This window comes from Papilio polytes, unplaced genomic scaffold (genome assembly GCF_000836215.1).
Source record: "Papilio polytes unplaced genomic scaffold, Ppol_1.0 DF823991.1, whole genome shotgun sequence".
Lineage (NCBI taxonomy): Eukaryota > Metazoa > Arthropoda > Insecta > Lepidoptera > Papilionidae > Papilio > Papilio polytes.
In genome coordinates, this window is record NW_013525213.1 from 2,277,407 (window position 1) to 2,288,355 (window position 10,949).

Below are 10,949 nucleotides of genomic sequence, written 5' to 3' on the forward strand. Positions count from 1 at the left end.
CATCCCGCGCTCCCTGGCCGGCTCGCGGGAGACCAGCCCCACCAGGTACACCCCTTATTCAATTACCCCTTCATAGTAAACCACTGCTCATATACAATTACAAATGCCTTGTCTACCTTTAATCTATAGGGAAAGAATAAAATATATTTGTCACTGTTAAATCCATTTTTAATTTCTTTGTTCGTAAGAGCGGAAAGGAGAAGAGGACTGAAGACTGATGTTCAGATTTAACTAAGAAATCTAACTGTTCAGTAAAAGTTATCTTTTCCACATTTTTAACCGAACAAGTTGAACGGTTCAGAGATCGGTACAGTAGTTTAGGGTACAAACTAACAAACATCCATCTAAACTTGCGCATTTATAACTAGGTGTTCCCATGCGACTTCATCCGCGTAAAATTATAAAAATATTTTTTTGTTTACATTTGACAAATTATCAATTGCTGTCAAAATGACACGATGACAACCTTGCTTCCTTGATGTTGGCAGCAACTTATGGTCTCTTTCCCACATTAGGGTTTTTATCCAAAATGTTTACCCCTAAGTTTAATGACATAAAAATATACAGCCTACAGCGTAACGAAAGTGTAGGGCTTTTTGTTAATATTAGAGTTATTCAAAAATATGCTGTATTTGCTGACATCTTAGGCAACAAAGTAGTGTGTGTTTACGCTTTATTATATTAGTATAGAGTAAGGTGTGATTTTAACGTTGTAGGAACGGACGGTCCAGTAGCGCGTTGAGCAGTGCGCGGCGACGGGAGTCCGTGGAGAGAGCGTCCCGTGCGCCTGCAGCCACGCTGCGCCTGCTGCAGCAGTCCAGGGACGCTGAGGCTGCACTCAGGGTACTGATGATGCTTTTTTATAGAAGTTTTCAGAGTTTCTAAATCTAAAATTACATATATCTTATATCTTTCTGGTCCAGTTTAAAATCAGGATTTTAAATTAAAAATTAAAATTAAATTTGACTACTTGCTATCTGCCCATATCTGGAAACTAGTAATGTGAAATCAACCCGCTAAGTCAGTCTAGTTGTGGCCAAGTCATACCTGACAGCTCAAATTTTATATAACATTCGCTTTCACCCGCGACTCCGTCCGCGTGGAATTAAATAAACACAAAAGTGAGTAGTCTAAGTGTTATTCCAGACTGTCCTCTACGTCTATACCAAATCTTATCGAAATCCGATCAGCCGTTTATACTAAAAACTTTAACAAACATTCGCATTTATAATATGATTGCGACTTCGCCCCCGTAAAATTATGTCAAAAGAAAAACCATAGCCTATGTTACTCTGTGATAATATAGCTTTTTAATGGTGCAAAAATTTTTGTAATCGGTTCATTAGTTTTTGAGTTATTTCAATGCATACAAAAATCCAATAATACAGATCTTTCCCCTTTATAATATTAGTATAGGTAATAGATTCTTTATTATACGATTAGTGATATGTTTATTTGTTTCTTTTGTATTAATTTGTTAAATACGTTACAGAGTCCTGAAGACAGTTCGATGTGCGACGAGAGACGTCGCGACGACGACTCGGAGGCGTCCAGCGTCTGCTCCGAGCGTAGTTTGGACTCTTATAGGAGACATGATGTGAGTTAATACAAGAAACTATATTATTTCAACTACAACCTCGGTAACTTAAAAACCTCTATATCTTCAGAAATAATATGTTTCCTTCCCATAAGAGCCCGAAACCTCTATAACATACTATAATTTAAAATATTTTGTGTTTCCCTTGGACTTTAACTTACAGAGGTGCTACTGTATATAATACATTTGTTATATAAATTAAGTTTAGTTGAAACATCCAGCATTTATTACAACTGATAAAAAGGTAACTAAATTCATTATTAAGATAAAAATAAAACGTAAGGACAAAATGTCTATATAAAATTGTATTGAATTTAAATCCATAGTAAGTCACATCTAGTTAACACTATACCAGTCCAGTGGTTGAATTTAGTACTGGACTGGAATGATGTAAACGGGTCATTACTTATTGTTTATTAATGTTTGTGTTGTAGAGTTCGTGGTCCTGCCAGGGGTGGGAGAGCTCCCCCCCGCCGCCGCCGCCCCCCGACGAGATCATAGCGCTGTGCGCCTGCACGCATTGGACGGAGCGCAAGAACGGACTCACGCATCTAGTTAGTATACATGTGGCTAGGACTTTGTCCAGCTTTCCGGTGTGTTCCTTGGAGATCCCGGAACCTTCGGAATGTCACTAGAGGATGGCCACCGAGGGGGTTTTAGTAGGTCAAATCCTACATAACCCTGCCTTCCCCCCAGAAGACAAGGTATCTTTTGATGATACCCCCTCCCCACCGACACAAAAAAGGCCCATTTCCAGCTTGACTTTTATACTATAAATAATAGATGGCGCTTTTTTCAAACTAGAAGAAAATCTCATTTTTTCCTACTATTAACAATTTTGTCGGTTTATGTCGCCATTTTGTATTTAAATTTTGTACATACTGTATTGTAATTATCAAGATTATTTCGCCATTTTTTATATTAATCTGCTAACCAGGCATTTTAATTTAATACCCATAGATAAAAATTTACTTATGAAAATGAAAAAATCAATATTTTTTGTACATTTAGAAGTAAATTAATTATTCGTATCCCAGGCTAACTACTTGAACAGCGGTCGTCTGCTGACAGAAGACCAGTTACGTCGTCTCACAGAACTGTTGAACAAGATGTTCGTGGACGCGCACACGAAGATGTTCACACTCCTGCTGGATGCTGTCTGCGAGCTGCTGCTGGTGCACTGCGCACAGCTGAAGGATTGGCTCTACCAGCTTATGTTCAGGTACTATCTAAGCTTCAATAGCCTAACGGGTACGGATTACCGATCTTGGGGTCGGAGGTTCGAATCCCACCATTCGATTGTCGTGAACCATATCCTAGCACAAGCCTAGAGCTTAGTTAGAATGGTTAAAGGAAATATTAATAAAATAACCAGAATCTACTAATGTTTTTGTATATAAAAAAAATCACAATCCACTTCAGGAAATATCGCCTTGTTCATTGCAACACTCCGCCTCTTACAAATAATTACATAGTAAGTGGTAATGAAGCGATAGTTATAAAAAAAACTAGCCGTGTATAACCGACTTCTTTTCATAAAGTTACATTTACTTACTAAGACTAGCTTTAGCACGCGACTCTATTCGTTTGAAATAAAAGAAGAAACGAAAGTCATTAGTCTATGTGTTCCAGAGTATATGCTGATTCATCAAGACCAGTTCAGCAGTTTAGGCTATTCTAACAAACATCCATCTATCTAAACTTTTGTGTATGAGTAGGGAAACTGTTATTCCAAACATGTCCGGTTTCAGGTTGCTGATGAAGCTGGGCACCGACATCCTGGGCTCCATGCAGACCAAGATCATGAAAACCTTGGATGTGATACATGAATACTTCCCTGCGGAGTTACAATTGCACAATATATTCAGGTCAGTTATTATTGTTTTGGTGATTATTTGTTGAAGTGTGTATTTTATAATATACCAGCTGTTGCTCCCGACTTCGTCCGCGTATAATTAAAAAAAAATAAACATAACCTATGTTACTCACAGATAAATTACCTTTCTAACGGTGAAAGAATTTCTAATATCGGCCCCGTAGTTTTTGACTTATTTCAAAACATACAAAAATACAAAAACACAATTCTTCCCTCTTTATAATAGTAGTATAAATGGGTGCCAACGAGCAAATTACCACCTGAATACTCCAAAATGGCGAAGAGACTGCCCTTAGACATCTGCACGTAAATGCGTTGCATACTCTTAAGTGACGGAGGTAGAGATGCAATTAAAAGGGATATTTCCTTTTCTATGCGACTTCCCTCTCAAATCCACTTTCCTTTCCCATTGGAGAAAATTGGGCTCCGAATAAGATTGTCTCTTAGTCTAATTAGAAATAATTAGGTTTTCCAATATTTGATACTACTACTCGCCCGCGACTCCGTCCGCTTGAAATAAAAAAAAAAACAATGAAAATAATTAGCCTATGTGTTCTTCCAGAGTATACTAAATTTCATCGAAATCTGTTCAGCCGTTTAGGCTACAAACTCTAACAAACATCCATCCATCCATATTATGATAATTTCGATGTTGAACATTTTTCCTGGATATACCCTCTTTGTTACATGTACAGTATTGTATTACGCCAATGTCAAAGTCTTATTGCTTTTTTAACATATATAAATACATAATATTATGTATATTCAGGTTCCTAGCTGACGGCGCGACGACGCCCACCGCGAAGACGAAGGTGGCCGCGTTACGGTTCCTGAGCGACCTCGCGCATGAATACTGCACTCCCAGCAGCCTCGCACTGGCGCTGAATGGTCTGATATACTAAACTAACACCTAGAGAACAAACATAATTTATTAAAAAATATGCCTATTTACACTGTTATCAGTAACTTTTCGAAATCAGGACATATAGTGATTTCAAATCTAATGAAACAGCTATGAAATTACTTGGAAACAAGATGACATAAGTAGATTTGGAATATCACATTTAACCAACGTAATGGTGAAGGGAAAATCGTGATGTCTGTTTCTACAAATTCAAAGATATATGTCAAGTTAATTTGCAATGGATCAATGTGTTTCTAATTCACCCTTAACTTAAGCACGGTATACACTTAGCCTGTACAGTTAGAACGATGGCCAGTCATAGATTGTATAGCGTTTAGGGTCAGTTAACGTTCACACTGTACTAGTTGATTTACAGTCCAGTTGCTTGCAAGATGTAGACTGGAATGAAATGTTGATCTGTCCTTAGATTAGTGGTAGAATGATTTACAATACAAAGGGATGGACGAAATAACTTGTAGGAAGTCAAGATGTGTCCGGAGTCGATTATAAATATGTAACAGTTTAATTTTAGAGTAATATCGACTATCATAGTGACTAAAAGTGTTTTATAGTAGTAATAAAATTAGTTGTATATAGGTGGCGCTAGCGGCGCAGCGGGCCGTGCGCTGTGCAAGGTGGCGGCGCTGGCCAGCGACCCGCGCGCGCCGGAAGTACGCACCGGCGCTCGCCGCGCGCTCGCAGCGCTCTACGACTGCAACCCCGTGCCTGTGTGTACTCTGTCCACCTCAGTACAACATACACTGCATCGCAACACACTACATACAACAACAGACCCCATAGTAACACACACCTCCCCACCACTTTATGCAACACTGACCCCATAGCAACACACAACCCCACACATATCAGCAATTATATCAGAAACCCCTAAAAATACAGATCATACATCAAAACCCTATTCATTTATTTGTCACAGCGTCGATTTGGGATTTGATAAACATTTTATCGTTCACATTCTAAAAAACGTTTAGTGCAAATGTCTAAATTCAAATAACGGAATGTCAAAGACTTTGCAATCGACTAATATTTAGCTATCGTCTTCAAGTTTTTTCTTATTCTCGCATAAATATTTTTTCTAATTCATTCACCCCTTAAGCTAAAGCGTGTGAGTGATACATGTGTGTTTACGCTATATCATATTTGTACAGATAATGACAATCTAGATAATTGTTCTTGTATATATAATTAATAAAATATTAACTTGTATTCCAGTTTACGGCGTTAATGAGCGAGCTCCCAGCGGAGACGCAAGCTCTAGTCAACAGTGTGGTCCAGCAGCACGTCCGGAGAACCTCTAGCAGTTAGTATACACGAAAATATATTTATATATAATACAATAAAACAATTCACAAATAATAAGATTATATAGATTTTCAATTAATCTATACTTAATATTAAAAGAGGAAAAAAAAATTGTATGTATTGAAATAATTCAAAAACTAATGAACCGATTTCAAATATTCTTTCACCATTAGAAAGCTACGTTATCAGTGAGTAACATAGGCTATATCTTAACATTTTTTTAATTTCATGCAGACGACGTTGCGAGTATCGGGTATATTAAAAAGTATAGATTTATTGCATAATTATAGTGGTAAAATACCAAATAAATAAGTGCATAAAACACTATAATGTCCCCTCTGTCGCTTCAATTGTTTCTATAGTGAACTGTGGTTATCATGTTATCCTCTTCTATCGCGTATCAATTGTAATGTGCCGTCTCTTTCTAGCCGGCAGCGAGAGCCCGCTGCGCGCAGTCAGTAACAACGCGGCGGGCGGCGAGGACGTGTACTCTCGTATACGCAAGACCACATCTGAGATACATTCGTATACCGCACAACATGCTAATGGTTAGTTATTTACTGTTTTTACAGTTAGAGAAAGGTAATAATCTAAATTTATAGTATTATGGTTAGCAATGTTGATAAATATAGTTATTTGTGTTTAACTTGCTACCGACAGTGCGGCAGCCAAAAATACAAAACACTTTTTATTAAACTAATACATCTTTATTTAAAACTTATTTACACAAATATATACAAAAAACTCAAAACTATGTCGATCACATCTTGACTTCTCATTTTTTTTCTATTTTTCTTTATCCAACGATAAATGCCTTGGTGGCCAGTTTGCAACCTCTTTGGCTGTATACATACTGCTTGTCAGCTAAAGAGGTTGTATTTTGCACTCAACAATTTTAAAAGAAAACAGATGTTTTTATATATACATAGTAATATTTTTACTTCAAAATAATTATTAATAAACTATAGTAAAAAACATTAGTAAATACAATATAGAAACTAGATAAACATTACATTGCTACAGAGCCTGGCATGGGCTGGACTGGCGTCAGTTATTTATTGCTCATTATAGCGCTGATTTTCGCTGATACTGACATAATGTATGCCTTTAATATTTATTTTTTAATTGTTTCCAGCGGAATGCGGCAATCACATGTCGAGCAAGGACTCCGGCATCAGCCAGATGTCTGGAGCCACTCTCTCCAAAGGCAGTAATGGTGCCCAGCCTGCTAACGGTGTACCTAACGGACACTACAGCACGTCAGTATACATGTATACAGTATATATTCTATAAAATGGAATTCTTTTGTAGTTTATGTATTGTTAAAAGTTACAACTTCAAATCTCAGATGCACAACTGACAAGGATGTCCTATCCATTGAAAAACAATTAGAGTTACCTTGGCAATTACTTCTTTGCTGTTATTGGATTGTAGTTTTTGTCCTTTTCCTGAAGATTTTTCCAATTTATTCACCCCTTAAATTAAATGGTGTGAAAATATATAGCCTATAGCCTGTCGTAAGTGTAGGGCTTCTAATTAAAAAGAGAATGTTTTAAAAATATGCTGTGATTACTGACATCCTACATAACAAAGAAGTGTGCATATTATTATATTAGTATAGATACTGATGTTAGACTGTTCAAGGCCCTACCTAAGTCTACTCCCATCAAAGACAATATACTTATATGTTACAGTAATGAGACGATGGCGCGCGCCGCCTCCGCCGACAGCTCGGAGGAGACAGGCAGCACAAAGGAGTCCTCGCCCACGCCGCACGCGCACCTCGCGCACCACGGGTATGCACACTCACAACACTCCCTCAACACTCACCGCAACACTAACACCCAATATGCAACGCTCAAACCACAAAACTCGCACCACAACACTCACACCACAACACTCACACCACAACACTCACACCACAACACTCACACAACACACTCGCACCACAACACTCACACTAAACACTCGCACCACAACACTCGCGTCGCAACACACACTAAAACACTCAAAGCAACACTCACTGCAACATCACACCACAACACTCTCACCAGAACAAACACCACATTACCGTCGTCCATAATTCACGTGACATTGTATCCGTCTAATGGCTTTTGTACGTTGCATTAATTGTGTTAAAGTCTATGTTTATTTACAGGGATTTGGGCCGCGACAAGATAAAACCTTACGAAACCGACGAGAATGGATACATTATTACGAAATGTAAGTTTTGAATCATTATTAGCCTATTAGCTTTTTACTTAATTTACGTAAAGTTGGATAATTTAAAAATAAGATATTGAAATGATACAAGAATCTGTGTTTTTTTTTTTATAAAAAATATTTGGCCATATAAATTATTTCAGTATGTTTAATTTACAATATAACTGTTTGTGCTGGAATTAAAATAGGTGGGTTTTCCATAAGGACAGCCATAAGAATGCGCTTGCTCCTTATAAAAGCGAATTGCACGCCGATAGATGGAGCTGGTTTTGTAGTGCTGTTAATCGCCGCAATGGCGCTAGTGTTGTGTAACATGTGTTGCCAGGCGGTCTGCGCGAGCCGGAGGTGCTGGAGGCGCTGTGTGCGCTGGACGCGGCGCAGGCGCAGCCCGACCAGCTGGAGCGGCTGCTGCTGGCTACCCACGAACTGCTCAAGTATGGTGACTGCCGAAAGCCGTGTGAATATTTCAAGTTAGTATAATACAACTATTAATTATATAAGTTTGTGTTTCGTGATACGAGGCAATAAGCACTACCAAACGTCTACATTTGACATCGACCATTTATAGTTGCTTATCTTTAATACAGGGACGCACAGAAAAATTAGATATTTCACCTTTCTGTCTCTTCCACTGTTGAATCCACTTCCCATCCTTTATAAGAATATGGTGGGAAGGGAAAAGACACTAAATTAAGCTTCTGGTAAACACCATCATTAGAATATACGGAATGGCGTTGCGGATGTTCATTGGCGTCGGATCACTTGATGTCAAGCGATTCGCTGCTCGTTTGCCCGCTTTTTTATATAAAAAAAAAAATATTATTGACTTACCATTGTCTTGTGTGAGTCGTATTGTAGGAGAAAAGCATTCGTGCAGTAGATATTGCGGTAACTACTGTTTATTTATGTTAGTATTAGTGTAACTCATTTTTTGTGATAATAAAAAGACTTTTTTCTTTTCATTTGTATTTTAATACTAGCTTTCGTCCGCGACTCCGCGTGGAATTAAAAAACACACAAGTGAGTAGTCTATGTGTTCTTCCAAACTATCCTCTACGTAAATGCCAAATTTCATCGAGATCCGTTCAGACGTTTAGGGTACAAACTCTTACAAACATCCATCCATCTAAACATTCGCATTTATAACATTAGTATGTTTGTATCAGGAACATAGTGCGCGTGTCGCTGGCCGCGCTGTCGGTGGAGGAGGGCGCGCCCGACAAGGAGAACGCGGATGTCGCCTCCAACGCAGCTAACAATTCACAACAGTCGGGTAACTATCTATGTTATCAAAACTAGTCTCGTACAGAGAAAATTTCACTTTTTTAATTAATTTTTTCTTGGTATTTAATAGTTACTTATTTGTTCAATAAGTAATGGTTTATTTCTATAGTCTATTAGAATAGATAATAGATTATTGCTGAATTGTTAGTAAACATAACATTATATAATTGTAACTACCGTAGTCAAATTGCAATTTATAGAAATAAGAAATTGTACAATCTCTGCAAGTATGCAAGGACAGATGACAGAAGATGTGTTGCAGTGTCATTGTCATGGTGTCATGGTGCCATTGCGATTGCAGGTTGGGGCAGTGCCGGCGAGCGTGCAGCGGCGGAAGCAGTCCGCGTGCTGGTGTGGCTGTGCCGGCGCGAGGAGACGCGCACACTGTGGCTGGACTACTTCGACCTCATACTGCTCAAGTTGATCAACGCGTACGCACTCAGTAAGGAGGTGATGCGCGCTGTTGATGCCGGTATGCCGCATATCGCGCACGCGCTGCCCGCACACCAGGTACCTTCAACGTACACGTATGCACAACGTACACGTACGCACAACGTACACGTACGCACAACGTACACGTACGCACAACACGTAAATACGTACACACTTGTGTGCTTACAACGCGAGAGTACGCACTACACTTACGTACTTACGAACACACAATATATACATGCGTAGGAACTTAGGTACACATAGCACGTACAAGTACGTTCAACGTGTACTCAACACTTGAGTGCTTACGTACGGAAGAAGGGATAGAATCTAAAGACAAATACAATTAAAAGGCATAAAAGCAAATATGCTTCTATGCTATTTATTATTTAACCTATAACCACCAAACCAATTAAGAATAATGATTAATTAGAAAATTGGAATAAAATATGGACTAAAGCGTACTTTTACCCCCAAATAATACATTTACAGTGAATTTACAAGATTTGTGATGACTTAATTAATTAATATACCGTCGGTGGCTCAGTGGTTTAAGCACTTGACTTGTAATCTACAGGTCTTGGGTTCGAATCCCGCTGTACCAATGTGATTTTCGATTTTTCGAATTTTCATGTACATAATTTACCCGACGTTAATACGGTAAAGGAAAACATCGTGATGCACTTATCGAAAAAGAAATTCAAAGATATGTGTGAAGTCAACCCGCAGTGGGCCAGCGTGTTTGACTATGGCCTAGTCACCCCTTATTAGGGTAGGCTCCGAAACCCTCGATGGGGATATATAGTGAGCTGGAGATGATGAATTAATTAATATGTGATGTTCCAGGTGTTCGCGCTGCTGAAGCCGGTGATCCGCACGCGCGGCTACCCCACCTCGCTGTGCGCGCTGAAGCTGGCCACGGAGGTGGCGAAGGCGCGCGGCGCGGAGCTCACTGATGACATCGTCTCGCAGCTCATGGAGGGAGTGGGACAGGTAACCCCCTTATACTGGTTTTACAGCAAATAAGGACACATCTCGGGAGCCATCTAAGAGCTCCGCGGCCTACCAATCCGGTAATAATAACGGAATAACGGCCCGAGCCGAGGCTCCTGAGGGAGCCCTCGAGCCTAGTTACTCATAAAATAGATTTAGGCTAAGCGCCATCTGCGCTCGGCCACCTCAAGACCGGTGAATCTGTAAATGCCTCTAAGGCAAACCGTGGCCATTCAGTCACCAAAAAAACAAAAGATACAATACACAATTACTGGAATATTTTCTGATATGAATATATTAATTTTCGAAAACATTAA

At 39.1% G+C, this 10,949-nt stretch overlaps 1 protein-coding gene across 1 annotated transcript in view; it reads left to right on the forward strand.

Annotated features, from left to right (window-relative positions):
- The first annotated feature begins 6 nt into the window (after positions 1–6).
- The window catches only part of LOC106101362 (CLIP-associating protein-like), an 11,217-nt gene continuing 274 nt past the window's right edge, over positions 7–10,949 (forward strand). The window contains exons 1-17 of the mRNA XM_013280553.1: positions 7–45; positions 717–843; positions 1,493–1,597; positions 2,032–2,151; positions 2,635–2,819; positions 3,349–3,465; positions 4,243–4,361; positions 4,975–5,105; positions 5,611–5,698; positions 6,129–6,248; positions 6,836–6,959; positions 7,395–7,496; positions 7,859–7,923; positions 8,249–8,393; positions 9,090–9,196; positions 9,509–9,717; positions 10,486–10,632. Of these exons, the coding sequence (XP_013136007.1) occupies positions 1,511–1,597; positions 2,032–2,151; positions 2,635–2,819; positions 3,349–3,465; positions 4,243–4,361; positions 4,975–5,105; positions 5,611–5,698; positions 6,129–6,248; positions 6,836–6,959; positions 7,395–7,496; positions 7,859–7,923; positions 8,249–8,393; positions 9,090–9,196; positions 9,509–9,717; positions 10,486–10,632 (1,866 nt within the window). The 5' untranslated portion in view covers positions 7–45; positions 717–843; positions 1,493–1,510. The remainder of the gene's footprint in view (positions 46–716; positions 844–1,492; positions 1,598–2,031; positions 2,152–2,634; positions 2,820–3,348; positions 3,466–4,242; positions 4,362–4,974; positions 5,106–5,610; positions 5,699–6,128; positions 6,249–6,835; positions 6,960–7,394; positions 7,497–7,858; positions 7,924–8,248; positions 8,394–9,089; positions 9,197–9,508; positions 9,718–10,485; positions 10,633–10,949) is intronic.